General features: G+C 40.6%; 1 protein-coding gene across 7 annotated transcripts in view; it reads right to left on the reverse strand.

Moving 5' to 3' along the window:
- The window catches only part of NRP1 (neuropilin 1), a 157,641-nt gene extending 132,520 nt beyond the window's left edge, over positions 1-25,121 (reverse strand). For 4 of the 7 annotated variants that reach the window (XM_015146734.3, XM_077944998.1, XM_015146732.3 and 1 more), the window contains exons 1-2: positions 24,559-25,121; positions 20,984-21,158 (exon numbers count right to left, since the gene is read on the reverse strand). In XM_015146734.3, the coding sequence (XP_015002220.1) occupies positions 20,984-21,158; positions 24,559-24,631 (248 nt within the window). In that variant the 5' untranslated portion in view covers positions 24,632-25,121. 7 annotated transcript variants of the gene reach the window in all.
- Between the last annotated feature and the right edge of the window lie 289 nt (positions 25,122-25,410).

A 25,410-nucleotide genomic window follows, 5' to 3' on the forward strand; every position in this document is an offset into this window, starting at 1 on the left:
TAAAAATGAGTATTAACCCATTTCCAAAACAGTCCACTTTTTAATGTAATAAAAATTAAATATTTTCTAAAATATTATTTTTATAAATCACATTATCTTTTCAAAGATTGGAGATGGAGCAGAGATGGCAGATTTGGGGCACTTGTGCTGCCACTTTTTCCTCAAGCCCACAGTGAACACTGCAACCTATTAAGCCATTTCTTTCTGAGAAGTTTCTCAAATGTACTACAGACGGCCACTACTAATCAGTCAGAGGTATTAAGTGATATCAAACATATTTGCCCTCTGTGACTGGGCTACGTAAGTTTTCCAAGTTAATTCCACCGTTCCTCCTCTTAAGACTACCTGATGAAACACATTTTTATCACCATAGATCTTGATCGTCTTGCTTTGAATGTCTTAGGATGTTCTGTGTGTATTTCTTTCAAATCCAAAGAAATGCATGGTGTCTCTTGATATGCATTCAATTCTGAATGTCTGTGTTAGGATGTACTGCCCCAAGGGCTGAGTGAAGCGTCCTGGTGAGCTGCCTAAAGCGTCCTGGTGAGCCTAGTTACTGTATCGCCCATGTCCACAATTTCTTGTATTTCTTTCTAGCACCTGACACTGTGAACAATGCTTCTGTTTTTGAAATGCTCACTTCAGCAGCTTTCTGTAGCAAGACACTGTTCTAACTGGTACCTCTCTCATACTCTCATAACGCCTTCCCATTGTCCTTTGAACACCGTCTAACCTTAATCTATCCCATCAAGGGGGCTTTTTCTTGAGACATTTATTTCTTTTCTTATTCTCCTTACCCTTCTATGACAAGTCAATTTCTACAGCTTTAGCCAACAAACGATTCCCACGTTTCTCTGTCCAGCTTTGCCCAGTTTCTCGTTTCTCAGTTTCCTTTTTGCATATCTCTACCTGTAATGTTTAAAAGGCTCTCAAAATGTTCAAAATGAGACCTACTCTCTTGCTGTATTTGCCTTTTTTTTTTTTTTTTTTTTTTTTTGAGACAGAATCTTGCTCTGTTGCCCAGGCTAGAGTGCAATGGCGCCATCTTGGCTCACTGCAACCTCCGCCTCCCAGGTTCAAGCGATTCTCCTGCGTCAGCCTCCCGAGTAACTGGGATTACAGGCACGCACCACCATGCCTGACTAATTTTTGTATTTTTAGTAGAGACAGGGTTTCACCGTGATGGCCAGACTGATTTTGAACTCCTGACTTCAAGTGATGCACTCAACTCGGCCTCCCAAAGTGCTGGGATTACAGGAGTGAGCCACCGCACGCAGCTGCTTTATTTATTCTTAGTGTTACTACTACCACTGTTCTTTCAGACCCAAAGATGGAGACATTTGTATCATCATTAACATCCTGGCCTTCATTTCCTCTCCAATTCTATCACTGGTCAAGTTCTTTCCACGTTTCCTTGAGGATGTACCTTTCTTTCTAACTTTACTGCTGCCAGTCACCTTCAGAGAGTGGCTAGAGTCCTATCGTGGGAAGAAATGAGCGTGAAGTGGAAGGATAAAGCATTCTACTAATGTATTTAGTTTTCAACATTTATTGAATAATTATTATTTTTAGACCCCGGCTTGGGGTGTGGAGAAAAAAAGATGACCTACAGTTTCTTTTTATTCTTTTTGTTCAATTTGTGCCACTTGAAGAGCCAGTACAATGATGCCAAGACTATAAACCAACTCCAAAAAGTCAGAACTGACTTGGTTCAGTCCCCTTTGGAGAGGTAAGGCCTGTCATTCTGGAGTATGAGACACAGCTGGCTGGTGAGTGTAAAGGGGTTGATTGGGACCTAGAATTATAGGCAAAGAAGACAAACATCTAAGTTAGAGCTGGCAGAGAGTGTCTTACATGGAGAACAGGCATATGCCAGTCAAGTGTTCAGGGTTGGGGGATTGAGTGACCTTGGGAAACAAGAGTGTTCCAGCTGATGGCTGAATCTCAGAGGGTCTAGGACCCCAGCAGAGGGTTACAAGTAGAGAGCACCAGCAACCGGGAACAAATTGTTGGCTGATCCTCAGCCAACAATTGCCTCAGCCAGATGTTTTTTTATATGCATCTTGTTTAGAGCGAGATCTAGGTCCCAGGTGGGCCTGCCTTGGAGGCTGCAGATGAAGATAATGAGGTTCTGCAAGCTGGAAGGGCATGGAGGCCACACGGAGAACAGCCCCTGAGTAGCAGGTCTCTTCTACTTGTCACTGTCTTTCTAGAGAAGAAATACCACAAGGGCAAAGAATGATACCTGTTTTGTTCACTGATCTATCACTGTCACTATCACTATCACTATCATCTATCGCAGTGATCAGCACATACTGGTTGGTCAATAAATACTTATTGAATGAATGAACGAATGAATGAATGAATGGGGTAGTAAGCAACAAACGAAGTTTTCAGAAGAATAATTCTGGTGTCCCAAGAAACAATGCTTGGGAAAGTGCCTGAATCTCCCTCAATTTCTGAGTTTGTGAGTTCTGAATTTATTACCATGTATATATATTTTAAAGCACATGTTGTGATGAATGTTTAACCGTGACCTCATGTTCACCATCAATCTCAGGACTTTGTATAATATTCCACATATAAACCAAATCCTAAAACAACATTGATAAGAAACAGGAACAGTTTAAATCGCAAGGCCAGACTCAGGAAAGGTGTAATGACAAAAATAATGTGAGTTGACAGTTCAAATCCTTTTTTTTTTTTTCATACCAGTGTTTAGAAACACTAGACATTTTCTAATTAATGCTGGGAATTAGCTGAATAACTTTAGATGTTAGTCCTCTGTTGAGCACTTGCTTTAACAAAAATATGGCTCAGGAGGACCAGATGGAGGAGAAAAGTGGGATTAATATATTCACTCATTTTAGGTCCTGTTTACATTTGCATCTTGAAGGAATTGCATTTATTATTTTAGTTATTTTTTAAATCAAGTTTCCTCTCTGTAATAGAATCATTAATAGGGCTCTTTAATCTTTATTGGTGGCAGACACATCTATGTTTAAATTGCTCAGAAGTTCCTTGTCAGATGTGCTAAGGACTCATTCAGAAAGAAAACAAGTTTAAAACACATCCGTGTCCTTGTTTAGCCTTTGACAAGCTACTTTATCATTATACATTTTGGATATTTCTTTTAAAAATGGGTCTGGTACAACTAAACCATTTCCCAAGGATGTGTGAATTAGCCAGTGGTTACAAAGAGCTTTGAAATGATGATGCACGATCAGTGCTAAGTCAAATTGTGAAATTGCACCTTTGCAAAAATGCTATTGTAGGAATAAATGAGTCTGAATGTGGTATTTACAGTGTGATTTGCTTCTGAAATAGAATATTTCTAATAGGCCTCTGCAGGTAACAACAAAGTGCCATCTTATCTCCTGCCAATAGACCACAATTTCAGAAAATTATTTTTACAATGGCATCTGAATAAGCTCCTTAATTTGAGACTGTTTTCCAAATAGATACATAGCTTATTACATTGCTTACACTGCCTTTGAGACACAAAGAGTGAGGTGGGATTCATGAACAAAATCACTGTTGTCATTCCTTTGTGTTTTTTTATTTTTTCAAAGTAATTTCTGTTCTTTACAAGCTAATGTTAATGAGCTATGTTGAACAAAAAGATCAGGTAAAAGCTACTTTTGTGTTAGTGATCAAACCCGAATTTGGGCTAATACTCAGGTTATCAGTTGCAATTACAGCACACCTCAAACTTGGTTTGCAGTTCCTGTAGTTTCAAGACCAAACCAATCATTCATCTACAGAATTTCTGCTGACTGTGAATATTATATTCAACAACAGCAGAACAATATGTGTGTATTTCAGAAGACCACATTCTCAGTTCTTCTAAATAACTGATTCGATAAAATGCATCTGTTCATGGGTAAGACAAAGATCTAGGTGAAAAAGTAGACAATTCCTTAGAATCAATTTTGCCAAAATAGGGTCTAAAATGTCTGATACCACTTAGGGGCTGAAAACTGACATAAAACATGTGTCTCAGTGAAATATGAGTAGGAAGGAAGAGAAGGCTGTGTTGCAAAAGTCAAGAAGGGTCTGGACTGGGCTGGAACAGCAGCTTAGATCTAAAGAAGAAGAAAGTAAAAAGTAGGGAGGGTCTTGCAAAGACCAAAGAAAAGCCCAGGGATCGGGGCCAGCCTCAGCTGTCAGAAAAGACATCTTTGATTATTACACATTGTCTGCCTGCATCAAAATATCTCATCTACCCCATAAATGTATACATCTGCTATGTACCCCAAAACTAAAAGTTAAAAAAAAGAGACACCTTTGTAATATGCTCTATGGCAGGAGGATTTTTCTGGAGAATTAGAATCCTGTTACTTTAGAGACAAACATGCTTAAAGAGAAAAGTTTCATTCCTCTCATTTCACAGATGAAGACACAAAGGCCCAGGAAGACTCAACACTTGAGCCCACAGCTAATTAGAGCTCAAGTGATTCCTAGAACTCAGGATCACCATGAGTACCTGCGGGCATCACACATGAAGACCACACCGTTAACTGAGCAAGTTTCTTGACAGAGCTACAGATATGGTCCACAAAGGACAGCCACCAAGGAGATAAAGCTGAGGGCACAATCAAGAGAAGCTTCTGCCTCTGCCCCAGACAGTCTTTAGCCTTTCATCCCATGGAAACAGAAATGCTAACGTTTATTAGTTTATGATGTTCCTTCCTTCCTTCCTTCCTTCCTTCCTTCCTTCCTTCCTTCCTTCCTTCCTTCCCTCCTCCCTACCTTCCCTCCCTTCTTCCCTTCCTTCCCTCCCTCCTTTCTCTCTTTCTTTCTCTTTCTCCTTCCTTCCTTCCTTCCTTCCTTCCTTCCTTCCTTCCTTCCTTCCTTCCTTCCTTCCTCCCTCCCTCCCTCCGTCCCTCCCTCCTCTCTCTCTCTCTCTCTCTTTATTTTCAGAGGTGGAGTCTTGCACTGGGGCCCAGGCTGGAGTGTAGTGGTGTGATCATGGCTCACTGCAGCCTTGAACTCCTGGGGTTCAAGTGATCCTTCCTTCACAGCCTCCCAAGTAACTAAGACTACAGGTACCTGCCACCTTGCTTGGCTAATTTTTAAAAAGTTTTTATAGAGATGGGGTCTCACTGTATTGCCTAGGCTGTTCTCAAACTCCTGGGGTCACGCCATCCTCCCATCTTGGCCTCCCAAAGTACTGGGATTACAGGCATAAGCCACTGTGTCCAGCGTCATGTAAGTCATTCTTTTCAATGGTTGCAGACAAACTAGAGAGGTGAGAAGGAGGGAGTGCTTTCTGTTTGTTTCTAGAATAGACAGATAACAGAAACATTTGGAAATATTGTGGAAACCTAAGTGTAAGACAGTAACATTGAGGAGCTAGTAAGAAAGATAAAACCAGCTGTGGAGGCTGGGGTTTCCTGTTGTAGTTGTCCTCATGCATCTACTACTTTGCCTCTTTCTCTTGGGCTGGCATGAACACACTGTGCCACATGCCTTAAGAAACACTTAGAAAACACTGGTATGGAGGGAGAGGGGATAGCCCAGGCAGCAGTGGAATCCTCTCATTGCCCCCTCCAGAAATAGGCAGGCCTGGGCTCGTTCCTCCAAGTAGCATCTTTGTCTAGGACAGGAGGCTTGTTATTTTTCTGGTGGTATGGACTAACATATTTACACCATTCTGCTAGGAATGCATCCCATGTTAATTTCTCTAACGAAGAAGTTCACTTTCTGCCTCTTCCCTGGCAAGCCTGCTGTGAAGTTAACATGTGCATTTACTGGGGTTGCCAGCTGGAACGGAAGCAGGCACTAAATTATTTGTGTTTAATTTATGTAAAGGTGGTTTGGACCTGAGCCCAGATGTGAATATACAATAGACCAAGTTTACAGAATTGTGACACAAAGTCCCAAGAGTTGTGGGGATGTCAGAAAACACTCAGCAATCAGGACGTATGCCTACAACGTTAATACATTTTATGCGTTCAACTCCAAAACAGATTATGGAGATGACTGTGAGACAGAAAGAAAAGCTTTCAGCCAAGCACTACCTCTGCAGATTTTTTGAGATGAAGCTAAAGCTACTCAAATGTAAAAATTCAAGCTTTTAAAAATAGAGGTTTTTAGGGGGAACATGTAAGTCTGACTCAACTACCCAGGAAAAAGGAGGGTTTACTATGTATATGAGAAAAATAAGTGAGCAATTTGCAGTATGATTAAGTTAAGCCTTTGTCCAGAGAGCTGACTTGGTCTTCCTGTGCTAAAGGAACACACTGGAGAAGTCTCACTGGATGTCCATTGGCCAATTGGAGAAGACCCATTGGTTGTCCATTGGCCAATTGGAGAAGACTCACTTGATGTCCATCGGCCAATTCAATTTGTCAAGTACTAACAGCACCTACTATATGCAAAGCGCTAAACTAGGCTCTGAGTAGTAGAAAACAATACTAGTCCCTGTTTGTGACTACTGTATGATCTTGGGAGAATAGTGGAATAATATAAATGATTACAACACAATACAGAATAGCACAAGGAACATGAAGTATAAACATGGTTCTCAGAAGTGTCACAGGACACAGAAAGAAAGACCACATTTACTTGGTAGCTGGTTATCAAAAATGGCTTCATGAAGGAAGCATCATTTCAGGTAGAACTAGGATGGTGAGTAACATTTTGACAGGGAGTCTCAGGTGTGTAAAGGGCATTTACCCCCACCACACCTGTGAAGGAAACATCCTATGCACAGGCATGGGGTTGGGAAAAGGAGGAGTGAGCTTCAAGAACTAGAAAGTGACCAGTTTTGGCTAGAATAGATAAGGGAGCCACTGGGGACAAGGCCAGAGAGAAGGCCTTATCCGGCCTTATCTCCTTATCTGGCCTCCTGTGGCTCCCCTACCTATTCTAGCTAAAAGTGGTTACTTTCCTGGGGAAGGACAAGAAGCACCGACCGACCGAGGCAGGGAGGAAATGGGGAATTCTAAATGCTTCTAAGCAGAGGGCACGAAGGAGGAAAGCCTCTTGTGGAGGTTGATGCAATCACTCCAGGGATAGGTTAAACAGTGCTTGCATCTGGCAAATACCTGCAGAAATGTAACAGAAGAGATAGGACAGACATAGTAGACAAGTGAGAGGCCTTTAAACTGACTAGATGTGGGGGACTCATGGGAATCAGGAGACATTCCAGAGTTTCAAATTTGGATAAGTAAGAAATGAAGGAACCAGTAAAACAGAGACAAGGCAGAAGAGAAGTCATTTGCATAGGAAGATGCAAAGTTTGTTTTTGTTTTTAATTTTAGGAAATGGTCAGTCCTCCAGGTGGTCAACATCCTCCAGAAAGAATTTGTAAGTCCGAGGCCAATGCTCACGTCAGATCCAGGAAGTTAGGTATTATCTGAGCCTAGCGGCTAAGATCAAAAAGGGTATTCAGAGAGCAAAGATTTGGGGCAAAGGCAAAACCTTGGCCAATGCCTACATTTCAGTGTTGGAGGAGAAACAGAGTCAAAAAAGAGAAGAGGTCAGCGAAGTGGGGAGAAAACCAAGATGGCACAGCACCATGAGATGCAAGAGAGAAGAAAGTCCCAACACTGGGGAGTTGCCAATTATGTATAAGGTTGCACAAAGGTTGGAGAAATTAGAGCCAAGAATTGGCCAATGTTTTGAAGCATTAGAAGAGTCACTGGAGTATTTGATTTGAGCAAACAGTTTCAGTCCACTGGAGGCAATGTTATGCTGAAGTTATACTGTTATGCTGAAGACAGCTAAGTAAGAAAGTAGAGTTCTGAACTGCAGTCACCACTTTCAATACCTTGACAGTAATAGGAAAGAGAGAAAGAGAGAGAAAAAAAGAGTGAGACAGAGGGTGAGATATATATATATATATATATGAAATAGTTGCTTGCCAGGTAACAAGGTCCAAGAAGAATTTTGCTACTTACAAAGAGTTAGATCCTACAGAATCCATTTGACCCACAGAGACCCATATCAGTCCCACAAGAAAGAAAGCCAATCCCTTCTGATGGATCTCCCAGCCACATCTGTAGCCACGTGAAATGAAGAAGGGCTGAGAATGCTTTTGAAGAATTGCAGATATCATGTGTATCACACAGTGAGGTGGGGATAAGGAGCTACAATAGTGGCCTCTTCTCTGCCATGATCCCAGGATCCTTCCTGCAAGCACGCTCCTTGTTGTTTCCACTAAGAACCAACTCCCCTCCCTACTACTGGAAAATCTGTCATAACTAGAAATGCGGGAAGGAGATAGCAAGGTCAGAAGACAGGGGATACTAGAAATAGAGGGAAAATGATGTGAATGGACCATCAGTTTAAAAACATTTATTTCTCAGCTGCCTTTCCTTGTGGATTTATGCTACAAAATCCATGTCATTTCCTCTTTCTTGGAAAGGAACATAATGCCACTATTTGGTTGAATTGATTGGCAAGGACTGGCAATCCTGTGTAATAACCACAAAGCTATTGGCTTAAATACTGCTATTTAAGTATGGGCTGGCTTATGGTCTGAATGCACTGAACATATTTACAAGTCCTCAAGCACACATGAAAAAATAATAATTTTTTAAAGTCATTGATGCTATTATCATCAAGTTTGTGACACTGAAATAGCATCTTCCATGAGGTTTTCCAGAAACTCCATCCATCTAGATGTTCAGAAGGCTGCAATTATAGGAAACTTAACTGGTCAACTTATTAGAACACTCAGAAATTCTCACTGACTGAATGCACACTGAGCATAGATACTATCTCTATTGTGCGTATGTGCAGTGCTTCAGTGCTTTTGAAATATTTATAAGTGTCTCCTCCTAAGGATGCAGACGTTATTGTTTACAGCCCAAACTTATTTAAGGAACAAAACCTGCGGATGCACTTCCTGTTTTAGTAATACCTAGGTCTTATTATTTATAAATATGTATGTCTCTTATATTCATAAGACACTTCCATCTACATTAGCTCATCAACACTGTGTTACTGAGATAGGTAGAGGAAGGAAAGCACTTTTGCTTCGGAATTAAAGCTGTGTCTAGGTGGCATTACTTAGGCAGACTCTGATGTAGGAAACCTGATCATTGTCACATCTTCCTGGGGTGTACTGGTTAACATTGTCAAATCCGCAATGTTGATGGTGCCATAATGAGCCATTCACGTATTGGGACCCAGCCCATATGACCCATCTCCAGTCTCACAGACAAGAATGAATGGCAGAGGTGCGATTGTAACGCACATCCCTAATTCACCAGAACTCTTTTTCACAGGGAGCTGCTAACAGGATCCCCTGACAATCCGAAATCCCCAGCTTGCGTAAATGAACTAACACACACATCAGGTTGCTAGATTAGCTGAAGACGGAAGTGGGGATGTCTGGAAGGACTGAACCTATGTATCCTAATAGTTACTCAGTAGTGTCCCCAGACACAGACAAAGAAATTGGCATTGGGATAAATGGGAAGAAGAATGCAAAGCTGTTTCCTAAGGAAAAAAGAAATGACAATTCCAATCAGTACTAAACACACAAACAAACAAAATCCCTCACTGTTTCCTTAGCTTAGTGCCACTCCTCACTGAAAAATAAAATTATGGGCTACCCTTTGTATTAGGTTGGCACAAACGTTATCGCGGTTTTGGACATTACTTTCAATAGCGAAAACCGCAATAACTTTTGTGCCCACCTAACAGCAGTGAAGAAGGTGCTAGCACAGCTTTGGTAATATAAGGAACTCTAATAGAGCCAGGGCTGAAATATGTTCCAAACATCTGAGTTAGGCTTGGCAGCCTGTTCCCACAGTGTAACTGATGATGGAAGAGGGTGAGAGGTGAAGCCAGCTGGACTTCCTGGGTCGAGTGGTGACTTAGAGAACCTTTCTACAAGAGGTTTGTAAAATGCACCAATCAGTGCTCTGTAAAAATGCACCAATCAGAGCTCTGTAGCTAGCTAGAGGTTTGTAAAATGGACCAATCAACAGGACATGTGTGGGGACAAATAAGGGAATAAAACCGGCCACTCCAGCCAGCACCAGCAACCCACTGGAGTCCCCTTCCATGCTGTGGAAGCTTTGTTCTTTCACTCTTCACAGTAAATCTTGCTGCTGCTCACTCTTTAGGTCCGTGCCATCTTTAAGAGCTGTAACACTCACTGCAAAGGTCCATGGCTCCATTCTTGAAGGAGACCAGGAACCAACTCTGGACACAAGGGGGCATGCCAGGCATGTGTAAAAGCCTGCTCTGGGGCCCCACGGTGGCTCAGCCTGTAATCCCAGCACTTTGGGAGGCCGAGGTGGGTGGATCACCTGAGGTCAGGAGTTTGAGACCAGCCTGACCAACATGGTGAAACCCCATCTCTACCAAAATACAAAAAATTAGCTGGGTGTGGTGGCGTGTGCCTGTAGTCTCAGCTACTCGGGAGGCTGAGGCAGAAGAATCACTTGAACCCAGGAGCTGGAGGTTGCAGTGAGCCAACATTGGGCCACTGCACTCCAGCCTGGCGACAGAGCTGTCAAAAAAAAAAAAAAATCCTGCTCCGGAACCCAGTCTCTCTCCAGACAATCCGTAGCCCTTACCCCTGCTGTTGGGAATCAGAGGCCCCAAAATTCAAAATCATGTGCCTCTGATTAAGTTGGAGGGAGTGAGGAGGAGCGGATGTGGCCAGACTCTCTGAATGCGGACAGGCAGCCACCCACTCCAATGTCCGGGGAGTGGCTGTCTTAAGTACCTTCTGAAAGCTTGTTATCCAGACGCACGACCCACTTCAGCAGTTATTGAAATTGCCCCTTTCACTCTCTCTTTGCTGAATTTTTGCTGATCTCGTCTCCGTATGACCTACTGTGCGTCACAGACGCTCCTCAGGGACACACTGCGGTTTTTTACCTCGACTCTTCATATACCTCATTTTGAGTTCAATACAAGTGTCAGCTGTTTAAACTAGTGTCTACATGTGCAAAGTATTCTGTGGGACTGCAAAAGGTAGAAATATAAGTAAGAAAGACATGGTTTTCGTCTTGCTGGAGTCTGCCACCCAAACGGGAGATGAGCACTTGTACAGTTAGAATGAGGACTCGGCAGAGATGGGTGTTGGAAGGCAAAATAGAGTGCTGCGGTCAGACTGTCACATTAACTGGAATGTGTCAATTTGACTGGCTGCCATCTTTCCAAAACAGTGAGTTGATCTAGAAATTTACATTTTATTTATTTATTTATTTATTTATTTTAGAGGCAGAGTCTCTCTGTGACCCTGTGGCTAGAGTGCAATGGCCTGATCTCGGCTCACTGTGATTTCTGCTTCCTGGGTTCAAGCAATTCTCCTGCCTCAGCCTCCTGAGTAGCTGGGATTACAGGCGCATGCCACCATATCCAGCTAATTTTTGTATTTTTAGTAGAGACAGGGTTTCATCATATTGGCCGGGCTGGTCTCGAACTCCTGACCTCACGTGATCCGCTTGTCTCAGCCTCCCAAAATGCCGAGATTATAGGTGAGCCACCGCGCCTGGCTAGAAATTTACATTTTAATTTATTTTTTACCATCTTTTCTGTGACCAAATGTGTAAACAAATAAATGTCCACGTTCTCACTTTGAGAATAAAAAAGACAGACGACTATGAACTGAGATTTTTTTTTAAAAGATAAAACAGTGATCTTAGTTAGCCAGGGGTTACCACATCTAAAACAACCTAATCTCTCATCAGACCAAGTCAGCCTCAGCTCTTCAGGTTTGTAGAGACTTGTGTCTGTTTTTTAATCTCTGAGTCGAGAGTGTGTTCTTTTTCTCTTTAAATGTAAGAATGTAGTGCCTTTAAATATTTTGAAGTGATCTATGTACGATTAAGATTTTGACCACGTCTTAATTCTTTCCATGCCACTTCCCAGGTTGCTTGTATCTTGCATAATAGCTGCCCTGCTGGTAGCGTCCAACAGTTAGAGAGTCAGAAAAGGACTTGGAATCGTGACTATACCGACTGGCCTTTGCCATCTTCGGCTATTCCGGAGAAATATAAGAACTGGAATCGAGAGACAGTTAGCATCCTCTTACAGCCCGGGACTGGAAGCGCTCTCCGTGACATAGCAGTCTATCACAGAAGCAGCAGGCCATCACCTCCAACCTGGCTGGCTGCTTGTACAAAGTATCCGCCCAGATAAAAACAAAATACACTGGAGCATCTGTTTCTTCTCAGAAAACACTCTTCCATGTCTCCGAGGAACCCAGTGCCTGAGCAAACAGTCTCCCTTTATCCCTTACGGAACCACCGTGGCAAATGCAAGAATCGAAATTGTATGAATGAGGGAGCCGTGGGAGAAGAACACTTCCCTGCTCTTTACCTGAGATTAAGTAAATGACCAGCGCTTGGAAGGGAATGAGGCTTTCTTACCTCTGGGCCTAAGAACAAGCATTGGACACAGTGGTATCTAATATGCCCTTTTACCGGTTGAACAGATGAAGCCCACGTGCGGCCTGGTTGTCGGGCTTTAAGTAAACATTGTATTTATATGTGCTTTGTGCTTTGAAACTCCATCAACAAAAAGCACTAGAATTTAGACATTTATTTCCCAGGATTTCCATTCCTAAGTTAAAGCAAGTTTTTATTTATTTGTTCTTTGAAACATTTAAGGATAGAATCTTGCTTTGTTGCCCAAACTGTAGTGCAATGGCGAGATCATAGCTCACTGTCACCTCAAACTCCAAACTCCTGGCCTAAGTGATCTTCCTGCCTTGGCCCCCCAAAGCACTGGGATTACAGGTGCCCACCACCACAATTTGCTAATTTTTTATTTTTTGTAGAGAGAGGGCCTTGCTATGTTGCTCAGGCTAGCCTTGAACTTCTGGCCTCAAGCAATCCTCCCACCTCCGTCTCCCAAAGTACTGGGATTACAGACCTGAGCCACTACTCCCGCCAAGCTTCAGTTGAGTGGAAAACCACCAATTGGTTGAAAGTTTCTGTGCACAGTTTTCACAAGTGCTTATTTAATCTGAACTTAAAGTTTAAAAATTAAGTCCTTCCTCAGAATTAGTTGGTTGATACTTAAACTTTCTTGAGAACTTGTTAATAAAAGAAAAGAGTTGCTTGAAGAAAAAATAAGCTGGTAACGTTTCATGAGAATTTCCTCATTCACAAGACACATCCAAGTGTGACTTTGATCACAAAGACAGAAAGATTTGTGAGGCAGCAACTGTTTATTTGGGTTCTGTTGGTATAACTTTTCCAAACTTCAGGGATCTCAGCTGTCAAATGAGGATGAGAGAAAAGTGAGTTCTCATCCCCATAGTGGGCACATATTGAAGACTCAACAGCAAGAGCCTGGCATAGGTTGGACATGGTGGCTCACGCCTGTAATCTCATTACTTTGGGAGGCTGAGGCAGAGAATGGCTTAGCCCAGGAGTTCGAGACCAGCCTGGGCAACATAGTGAGAAGTCCCCCCCGCCCCCATCTTTCTATGTTTTAAATAAATAGTTTTTTCAAAAAAAAAAAAAAAAACAAAACCAGTCATAATGATTCCTTCCCAAACACTCTATGATTATTTAAAGAAGAAAGCAGCATCTTTATCAAAGAAGATCTAGCTATAAAGACCTGGGCTTGATGAGGAGGATCATGTTACAAGGCAAAAGTTCTCCATGAACTTGAACTCTACAAAGGAATTGAGTGGATGGAAGCCAAAATACTCTGTTTTTTTTTTCTTCCTCTGCTCCTCTGCAGAACTTAGTACAGCTCTGAATGAACGTGTTTCACTTCCTAAGCTATCTGTGAAGATTCTGAATTGTTTCAACCATAAGACAGTACTAACTGCTCTAGATACCAGATACAGGCCAATCAACCAGAGAAGAGCAGGAGAACCGTCTTCTCAAGGTGCAATGAACTGCCAGGCCACTGACTCTTACAATCAGGATGGATAACGAACACCCAGGCAAAAAGCATTTGGAACCTGATCCAAACACGAATTTTTGTTTCTTGTTTTTCTTTAGGCTTAATGATCAGCCTGGATGAATACTACCACTGCAATTAGTTACGTTTATTTTTTAGCTTCCTTTACACACACATATGTGTTTGTGTGTGTGCTTCTGTGGATCCATGTCAGCAGGCATGCAAGTATCAAGTTTTATGCTGGAAAGAAAGGAGCTGAGAATGTGCATGCCGGCTGAAGGCATATGTCTCACTTGGATCAGTTAAGTGCCTGCTCCCTAAAGTGAAATCTCGTTGGAAATGCCATGCACATGTTGATTCAGTTTGATAAGATTTCAACCAGCCTTCTCCTTTAACTCGCAAAAGTTGCTTCCTTTAAATTACAGAAATGCCTAACACAAAACAACCTCGTAATACTCAAAATTCATTATGATCAAATGTGATTGCTTATACTAAAGAATAATAAAGTACATTAATTTTATTAAACACTGGAGGCTCTGTTCAAATTAAATTCAGTGCTAATGGGGAAAAAAATCAAAAGGAAGAAAGTAGATAATTATCTGCCTGAGTAATAACCAAGGATGCTGCAAGTAGTAGTAACAACTTTGGCCTGCAGTTGTTCTGAGGAGGGTTCATTCTTCCACCAATAGTTTTTGAATTGACTTGAGCTTGGTGGCGGTGCCTCTTATATTGAGAAGTCACTAGAGATCAAACCCAGAAATAAAAAGATGAAGAAAAGTAAGGCAAAGGAGAATGTTTCTGAATTTGCTTGCACATAAAACCTGCATAAAAAGCAGGCTCCAGATGGAAAACTTTGAAATAAAGACGAGATACTTCCTTCAGTAGCCACTGAAAATAATTAGAAAATGCATCAGTAGGATTCTGCTTTTTGATTAGAAATAGTGCCTATTTTTTTCTATATCCACTCCAAAGACTTTCACTGTCCGTATTCAAGGATAGTACCCACAGGCTTCTTATTTTGAGACAGAATTTTGCTCCTGTTGCCCAGGCTGGAGTGCAATGGCACAGATCTCGGCTCACTGCAACCTCTGCTTCCCAAGTTCAAGTGATTATCCTGCCTTAGCCTCCTGAGTAGCTGGGACTACGGGCATGCACCACCATGCCCAGCTAATTTTGTATTTTTAGTAGAGACGGGGTTTCACCATGTTGGCCAGGCTGTTTTCAATTGAACTCCTGACCTCAAGTGATGCACCTACCTCTGCCTCCCAAAATTTGTGAGTGAGCCACCGTGCCTGGCAGGTACATAAAAACTTCTAAGACTCTAGTTTAGTTTTAGCTGATTTTGAAATGTATAAAAATGAAGTTGCATAAGTTAGGACATCAGTTGCCCTTGAGGGCAAAAGTTGGTGACTAAAAGTGACATCAGAGGGCTTTTAGGAAGCTGGAAATGTTGGCCTCTAGATTGGTTTTGTGGATGTATCCACCTTACAAAATTTTATCAGCTCTTACACTTGTGTATTTTTCTGAATATATATTATACTTTACTAAAGGTATATATTCTTCTCTATTTCATATGGAAAATAGAGATGTATTTTGGCTTAAAAAATTCAGTTTCCCATAAAACAAGGATTTTGTTTTAGTGTAAGTGATGCTCTGAAATACAGGACTAGAGTGAGGCACTTCCGTTGGATACAAAAAGCCAAAAACTCAGTGATTGAGATAAATAGTATTTTAATGTAACATTCTTAAAAAATCCAAATTAATCCTAAAAAATCCATGCTAATAATAATAAGGAAAGATTAAAACAGAAAATATTACTCAGGAAAACAGAAAATGGAATTTATACTCCAAAAAGTGTCAATAAGTGCAAATGTGCAGGAATAAATGTAAATGTGCAGGAAAAATCAGATTTGAGAAACCAAGGGGCAGATTATTTTTCATTCCATAAGTTTATATCCTCTGAAAATAAAAGACATTAGCACTGTTTCAAAGTTTGTAATAATGTAGGTAATTTAACAAGTAGCATTAAAGAAACAATGTGTGAATTATTCCAACAAAATTCTGAAAAGAATATCATCTCTATTTGCTTATAATTTCACTACGGTTAAACTTCTTATGAAGTTACAAGAATGCAATCATCCTTTGAATGCATTGAGTTAGGAAAAATATGCCTATTATTGGTTACACATAGGAGAGATTACGAATCTAAATCATAGATGAAAAAAGCAACTATGCCATGATATGAAACAGCACTTCAAATCAGACACTGACGTCGGTAAGTAAGATTTTTTTCTTGTCGGTAGGAAAAGCACTACTGGGTTTGATTCCCCCAACGCTACCACCTTTTTAGACTTTTGTTAGAGCTTTGCATTCATTTCCTTAATGTTTTTAACCCAATGTCTGTGAAATGTTTATTGCTCCCTGGATGGTGACATCTGATCTGAATGTAACCACACACCTCTTTGCTCAGCAGTATTTGTCACAAACCATTATAAATTATCATGCTGATTGTGTGCATTGCTGGGAAACTGGAGAAGTTTCATAAATTCTAACTACCGTATCAATGACATTCTTGTTTATTATACAGATATAAACTTTTATGAGATTCAAGATATCTGCCTTACCATTGAAGAAAACTTTAGTGGAGTAAGATCTAACTACTTCAATGTAAATACTGAAAGCCATTTTCAATGTGCAATGAACATGTCTTTCCGAGAACTCTCCACTGGTCACTTCTTTGTTGCTTTTCTACTTTTAATTATGTTTTGACACTTCACAAGTGTGCAGGATTTTGCTAGCAAAAAAGAAATCAACATTCCTTCCTCTCCCCTAACACCTGCTTCGGTGAGCATTCTCTAGAATCCTCTCAACTGAATAATAAAATCATGCATAAATCTAGCTAGAAATCCCAAGCCTGTGTTAGCCCTGCAGACAGATGCTCCACTGCTCTGTTGACTGACTGATTTACACCAATTCTTGTTCAATGAAAGAATTAAGGGGTTATAGTATTATGGTTCTGATGCTTATTTGAAATGAAACCTCATTCAGTGGTGGCATAGACACAGAATGTTACATTTTAAAACTAACTGGGGCACAACTTACACATTTAATTTTCCTAATGAAATATCCACCTTTGATAGCCACTGCAAAAACTTAACAACCATTTTGCAAAGTATGGTCCAGAATTTCTTATGAACTGGGTCAGTCTTGGTGCTATTCACATGAGAAGTTGTGACTGTATACTGTATTGTTAAGATTATGAAATGATGTTTTTTACCTAATTATACATAAAACAGTAAAAATCTGAATAAAAATATTTTTTTTTCTGCCAGAACTATGTGGCTGGTCTAATGACTTAACCATCCCTATACTCTGCAAAAGAAAACTGTTTACTTGGGTTTCAAAGGTGTTTCACAATAAGCAAATGTGCTAAGACATCGATTTCTTAAGCTTTCTCAGGGTGAAAGTTGACTGTACGAGTACTGACCATTTCAACAGAAAATGCAGCGTGTATCATGTGCAAATCATCTCATTACTGGATCAACAGATTTAGTTTGACGTACGTTTAGTTTCATATTTCCAAATGTTCTAATAATCACCAACTTGTTAAAGATATAATAATGATAACTTATTTTGAGGGTCACTTTTACCTTTTAAAAGGGCTTTCCTATCTACTACTTGATCCTACTAGTAACCCTATGACATCAGTATAGCAAATATTTTTTACTGCCAACAGACATATAATGTAGCTGAAACAAGGAAAAGTATTAAATATCTTAAATAAGATGAATAGTTTGTTCTTAAAAGGAGTGATAACTAAAAGCTCACCAGCTTTCTGAATGTGGTTTTAACTGTGCCTAGTTTTGTGCCACTTCAAATCCACTTTTGTAAATAACCTGATATAAAGTACAAAAAAAAAAAAAAAAAAAAACCCTAATAACAAAAGTATGTGTTTAGGAATCTAATCTAAACTTTGAAGTCTATGAATTTGTTCTTCAAAGAATTTCTGGTGTTCCTGTGTTTTTTGTTTTTTGTTTCTTGGAGTATTCCAATCCCCTGTAAAATTTAGAACTGTGGATTCGTCTCAAAGCCTTCACAAAAGGAGGTAAGAATTTTGCCACATTTGTAGAATCTCAAATGCACCCTTCAACACTGAGCACGAGTCATTCATATGAATCAGCTTAGAAAGATAGTGAAGGGAATGCCTTATGCTGTTCTTCCTGTATCTTTCTGGAGTTTCTCATTGATAAAAAGATCACATTGCAACACTTCAAAACACAGCGTGAAGATATTTTCCATGGATCTAATCTCCAGTGACTTCATCAGGCTAAACATATCAGCCTTTCAACTTTGGTCAGGAGATGGCACCTTCACAGAGAGCAAAGCCTCAGTTGGGACAATTAAGAAATCACCTTACTCTATAGCATTAAAAAAGCAAAGTCACCATCATAAGATTGTTACGTAACATCTTCTCAGTCATGTCAGTTTCTCAAATACTTTGCTGATATCACTAAAATTGTCATTTTCTGTGAATTACAATAATCCTTTATTGTACTTTTTAAAAAGAAAACTAACCAAAAAGGTGCTCCTTTAATCCCTTCATACCCCACCTGACACCATGATATGACAAAACATTATTTAAGGTTAACTGTGAGCTAGACACCACTGCAAGCTAGACACTATCGTAATAGTGTGAGATGCTGTTGTAATAATTAGTATATGCTGATTATTTGGAAACTGATCATCAGCCTATGGATTTATGCTAATTCTCTAGGCACCAAAATGTTGAATGAACCAGATGACCTCATTTCCCTGACCATGAAAAGCTAGTTTACCACACCAACTCAACAGGTTGTTGAGCACTTTCTACAGGTAGGAAGATTTTTATATTACTCTGTCCTTTCCCAGAAGAAATGTGTGTGCAAATAGAATTGTAAGCCCTTTACATATATTAAGTGATTCAACTGGCTTCCCTTCTTAAATTTCTACTACGGTTGTGTGCTGGATCTGGCGCCCACCAGCTCATAAGAACCAACTGTGCACATTTCTTTGCTAGTCTGGGCAGTGACATCACATGGGTAGTTTGAAATTGGCTATGATGAGAGTATTCACACCACAGAAATTGGCATGTGCTACATACAGATCAGGACTTGACTTGTCTTCTCCAAAGAGCCAGCTGTTAAACATTTACCACCACACCAGTGCCAATAACTAGTGATTATTCTGAATTCTTTAAGTATTATGTTACATGTATTGATGGTCATGATTTCCAGATTAGAAATTAGTAAACGTCAGTTTATTGAATTCTAACAGCACTTTATTTTTTGGAATAATGTTATTACTTGAGTAAGTTTTACCAGAAGTTCTCCTATAGCAGTTTAAACATGGTCAAAAAGCAAATACTACTACTACTACTACTACTACTAATAATAATAATGAAGTATATGAAATATAATAGAAAACAAGTATCCAGATTGTGTAGGTGATTGACACTGTAAAAACCACCATAAAGAATATTAGCAAAATAAATAAATAAATACAATGAACTCTTTGTTTCCAAGCAGTCACTGTAACACTATTAATGGCAACTTCCATACACAATTAAAAAGTCAATATAATGCCCTGGAGCACTTCTGAATCACAAAGCAAAGATTAAATTGGAATTGGTGTAATTTTATTGCACTGTAGTATACATTGATTATTTGGAAACTGATCATCAGCCTATGGATTTATACTAATTCTCTAGGCACCAAAATGTTGAATGAACCAGATGCCCTCATCTGTCTGACCATGAAAAGCTAGTTTACTACACCAACTCAACAGGTTGTTGAGCGCTTTCTACAGGTAGGAAGATTTTGATATTACTCTGTTCTTTCCAAAAAGAAACGTGTGTTCAAATAGACTGTCTTTAACAATGAATATACTTGCAAAATAATATTTAGGTCCAGTGGTAGCAGTAGTCTATAGATACCATACACAGTTACACCAAACTGACCCACTTTAAAACTTGCAAAAACCTCTCAGTCCCTGAGAAACACTTTAGAATTGAGATTTAAATTGATTAGTTTTCTTTGATAAAACTATTTATATAGGTACAAACTTAATAAAAGATGGATATTCAGGTTCAAGTCTCTGGAGACTACACCACTTTCAGTGTGTCAGAATGGGATAACGTGTAAAAGACAAAGACAGGGGGTCTGTTGGGTGTCAAGAGAGACCAGCAAATATGTATCCGAGTGGACTGCTATGTGCAAGGTAAAAACATAATTTCAATACTGTGGAAAGCAATATCCACATACCAGTTCTTTCACATAAAGTGAGGAAATATAATTTCGACTGTCTCGTAGTGAGAATGTCTTCATAATAACGAAATCTGGCATAAGTTAATGTTTAGAAACTTAACAATAGAAAGAGATAGCAAGACTAAGCAGATGGATGAAACACTGATGTGTATTTGAGTTCCCATTGTATTCATCGTGTCTTACCAATTATTTTCTAGCATTTTCCATAAAAGTATTTTAATCAGTAATCTACCATTTACAAAACCCCTCATCTGGCTTATCATGTAGGACTTATTATTATTCAATGACAATTTGCTTTTTCCATGTCAAACTTAGTAAGAATAATTGTCATTATTCAATGGCAATTTGCTTTTCCCATGTCAAACTTAGTAAGATGCAGTTCTTAATCATAAGATGTGCCTCAGTTCAATATATCTCAAATAGTGAGATCTCCAATCCCACTATCTGTGGATGTGATGTATATTAGCGATCCACTGCATTTCATAAAAATGCAAGTGAGATTTTTGAGTTTCTAGTTCTTCCCCTCTCCAGGAAAAAAAAAAAAAAAAGAAAGCAAAAAGAAACATACATAGTGTATACATTTCTTCACAAAAGAGTTCCCAAACCAAAAGTGCTAACAGGAAGGAGTATGAGAGATTACACATGTAACTATAATCTTCCGGGTTTGGGGAACTCAGAAATCACTTAACGTAATTCAATTTCTATACCATTGACATATAATCTGGCTGAGATTGGAATCCCTCCTGGATCCATTTATAATCTACATTGTACACGCTGACTTCCCCCCGTAGACAGGCGTGACCACTAGATGGTGCTGTGGTGCCCTGTTCAAACACATTCCCACTTACTTGCAATCTCTGTCCTCCAAATCGAAGTGAGGGTTGAAGTTGATCATAATTCTCTGGTATGGGTCCGGAGCCTGAATCAGCCATTCACATTTTTCACTTGGGTGATAAGAATGAGGATAACCAGGAGATGTAAGGTACCCGGGGCTTTCAATTTTTATAGTATCGCCACATTTATCTGCAATAAAAGTAAGATTTTAGTAGATCTTTCCTGACAACCTCTTAGGTAATCTAGCTTTATATATAAATTACCGGTTATTAAACATTCCCTAACTTTTTAAGGGGAACTTTAAAAGGTCCCCGTAAGTCCTTCGTGTGGCCCTGAGTGCAACACTCCACAAAAAAAACACTCTTTGATCTCAGGAAGGTTGACTCAGGCAGAAAGCCAACTGAGATCTGAAAGGACTCTTCGCCCAGCCCCGAAGTTTCTTCCTAAGGAAAAGGTCTTCTAGCATTAAAAACATTAAATCCCCTCAATTGATGTTAACATGGTCCCCTGGGAGCTTCTGCTAGACTTAATTATCCCCCAAGAAGTGTAATCACATTAAGTAGCAAGTTCTAAGTGGAAAGTGACTGAAAGATGCTGTTCGACCCCTTGTGTTGTTTTTTGATGATAAGCCTGGTCTATGTCATTGATCAGTGGGGATTGTCTTTGATTGGCTTAAAGCCAAACCTTTTGTTGTTGTTGTTTTATCTGCCCATAAATCTAAGTGATTTTGAGTTCTCTCTGCTCTTGAGATCCAAATCAACAGAGAACAAAGTATATTTGGTGAAGCAGAAATAATTCTGCTTTACTTCTCCAAGTAAGGTTGTTCATTCTTAAAAATCAGATCAAAGCAAAGGGGCAGAAAAAAAAAAAAAGGTAAATAGCCACATGGCATTAATTCTAATTACCTAAATGTTGGGTGAAAAATAACCCACCACACAGGTGTGGGTATCATGTATGGTAACCCACATTCTCACATTCTGGGAAAGGTGAGCTAACTCGTTTTGAGCCTTCACTTCAAAAATGCTCAAGTGAAGCCAAATAAACCAAATAAACTAGTCTCTGGACTGCCTTATTGTTCAGCATAGATTCTCATTGTCACATTTTATGATGGATTTCATACTGGAGCACCTCAGCCTGAAATGCTGCCACATTTACTGATGCTTAATTTTGAGCAATAAAAATTCGGTGCATAAACTATACAAGAGAAACAGGTATGAAAGCAGTGAAATATATAAGCCTATCAATCACAAATTTTCAGTAATGGTATATATAGATTTTAACACTGCATCTAATAGATTCTCTGTGGAAAGAGAATGGCATTCTTTGCTCTCAGCATGAATTTATAAATCTACAGAATTTTATTACAGGAAAACCAGGTCAAATGGAAATGAAAGATGAAGTGCACATCAAAAATGCGCAAAGCTACATGCATCACAGAAATCATTTCCCATAAATTAAAAAAGAAGACAATATAAGTTATATTGTTTTTCTCAATCACTAGGTGCTTGACTTTGTTCCTTAGACTGGGGGTAGTCTTATTCTGGTTTCCTTTGCATTGGCTTGTAAAAGTGTAAGGTTTGCCAGGAAGAAATGATGTTGTAACTGGAGTTCAAAATCTCAGCTAATGATCATGTTGGACTCTGTTCTGTGATTCTACTGAGACTCTTGCATTATTCTGAATGTGCAGAAAACTTGGAAAGTGACCTCGTCTCATTAAGTCTCCTCCAGCTCTGGACAAACATCATGGTAGTGTCTGGCATCTGTTACAGGAGTGAAATAAAACAGCCCTGGTTCTAGTCACTCAGCAGAGTCACTTCAGAAGACATTTAGGTGGACTTGGTACCACACCAGAGCTCTTTAATCTGTGACTTCTGAGAAAGTGACAGTGTAATAAGATAATGTGGACTGCTAGACTCTCTGGCTCTGTTAAATCTCTCTAGCAGTTGATTAAGAAAGAGCAATTTCTAATGACTCTGGACCATTAGTCCTAAATAAGGTTAATGAACTAATTTAGCAGACACTGGTTACTTAGAGGAGGTGGACATGGCTTTAAGAGGTTCTGCTGAGTTACAGTGGCATTTTCTGGCTCTGGTCACTTCAAGCATAGCAACATGGCTTTTGCTGGTCAAGCTCACCAACTAAAGCCAGATTTTCAGCATTCCCCATATTTCTGCTAAGAAAATTAAGAAGTGTGTGTGTGTACTGCATATATATTTGTGTAGTTCACAACCTAAAGTCTGATAGCTCTTTGCATTGAGCTTGTGAACACCCCTGCTATGGATTTATTCTCAAAGAGTTGTGGAGGACAGGGTTACTATAATTTCTAGTCCAACCATTTGAGCTCTTTCAGTTGGACGAGAATGCTATTTCATTCCCTGCCAGAGTATAAAAAGATGCTACCAGCTCAGGTTCATTAATAAATTGAACTCTACATTCATAATTTTTTGTGTCTTGCTTTCCTGCCAGATTATAGAAAAATGCCATCAACTTGGGTTCACTAATAAGTTGAACTCCATGTTCATAATTTTTTTTGCATGTGTTTTGCTTTAAGCATCTCTTTAGAATACTGCTTGGTAGCTGCTGAGGGAAATCCATTGCTGAAATCACAAAACCTTGAAAAAGCATATTAGAGAGATTAACTTCCATCATAAAGATGTGATTTAAATTCCTGTTGGTATGAGGGCGGTCTCTTGTTAAAACAATATACCACAGTAAGTAGTGGATGTTCTTTTCTTCTAATTACTGTGATTGAAATCTAAGCCAGACAAAAGTAAATATTTGATCATTAGTTAATAACAATTGCTGACGACTTACTGTAAAGATAATTGCATACCCTTGCCTGCACTTACTTTACAGTGTGAAGTCAAACATGCCTACAACCAGATCCCATTTTAAAACACATTATTTAGGTTACATGGTACTGTTTAGACCCCAGTATAGTTTTTCATTTACTTGACAGTGAGTGGTTTTAAAAGCTGAGTGGAAGCTGCAACTAGCTTAGGGATTTTCAGATATCCTGGTGCCTTACACTGTATATATCAGATTCCTGTATTGATACTATGTAACTTTCAGTCATACTCCAGACAGATTAGGGAAGATGTACAAAGGCGGGGGAGGGAGTTTCATCAACCCACAAACCGATATCTCTGGCCATCACCCACCAGAGGAAACGGCTTAGGGGCACAGCAAAGGAACCAGGAAGTAAGATCTCCTGGTAAAGTGTTCATTAACTTTCAACAGCCATCAGATTTTTGAAAGGGAGTCTCTTCTAATTGCCTTTGGGAGGAAACATTATTAAGATAATTGGCGTGCTGATCCGGGAAGGTAGGCAGCTCTGTCTTGTAGCAGAGGTAAGGAAAAGCCCCGCAGCCCAACGATCAACGTCAGGAGGGAGCCCAAAGACCTGAAATCCTCCTGCCCTAAACCGCCTGATCTCATTTCTTCATCTCTCCTCCCAGATAAAAGTTTCCTTTGCCCGGGAGTCGGCTGTTCCCGGCTGATCCCGGGAAGCCCCGCCTGAGCCCCGGTCCGGGGCGGGCAGCTGGGAGCCTGGGCGCCGCTGTCACCCGCGCCTCCGCCTGTCACTTACCGTTGCGAAAAGCGCCGGCCGGGGCGAGGGCGAGGGCGAGCGCGGCGCAGAGGAGCGGCAACCCCTTCTCCATTCTCCCTTTGCCGGGTCCGCAGGCAGACGCGGGAGAACGAGGACGTGGGGGGAAATGCAGCAAAGAGGGGAATCCAAGCGATCCGAAGAGCCCCAACTCCGCCTAGAGCTGTACAATCCTCAGCCCGTCTTGGAGAAAGGAAAGCAGCAAGGCAATGCCTGGATCCGAGAGGAACGCTTCTCTTTTTGTGTCTCAAGTCGCCTGCATCCTGTCATTTAGCTCCGGCTTCCTCTCCCTTTTCCCACACTTGTTCCTCTTCCAGGAGCCACTGCCCGGGCCATGTCTCAAAAAAAAAAAAAAAAAAAAAAAAAAGGGAGGGGGGGCTGTGGGTGGGAGGGGGAGGAGGGAGGTAGGGCAACACACACCAAAGCCAATTTCCAGGAAGAAAAAAAAAAAAAAATCCGGCTTGTTTCTGGACCCGTTGGAGCCGCGGAGCTGGCGCCCAGGGGAGGTCCGGGTGTCTGCGGGAAGGAGAGGAACGAGCAATGAAAAGATGAGCGGGAGACAGAGGAGTTTCACCAACTGCACCCCCTCCTCCCCTCCTGCGGCCTCCCCCCACTCCGGAGCCCTTCCCTCGCTTCATCCCGCCCCTCTCCCCGCTCGGGCTCGCCTGTAATTGCCTGACAGGAGACTGGGAGGAACAACTTTCCCTCCGAGTGCTCTCCCCGTCCGTCTGTCTGTCTTTCCCGGAGATCCTGCAGGGATCTCCGCGGGAAGGAAGGCGCTGGGAGTCTGCGCCCCGGGCGCGTGGGTGCGGGCGTCGGAGGAAGGGGCGCGGA

This window comes from Macaca mulatta, chromosome 9 (genome assembly GCF_049350105.2).
Source record: "Macaca mulatta isolate MMU2019108-1 chromosome 9, T2T-MMU8v2.0, whole genome shotgun sequence".
NCBI classification, from domain to species: domain Eukaryota; kingdom Metazoa; phylum Chordata; class Mammalia; order Primates; family Cercopithecidae; genus Macaca; species Macaca mulatta.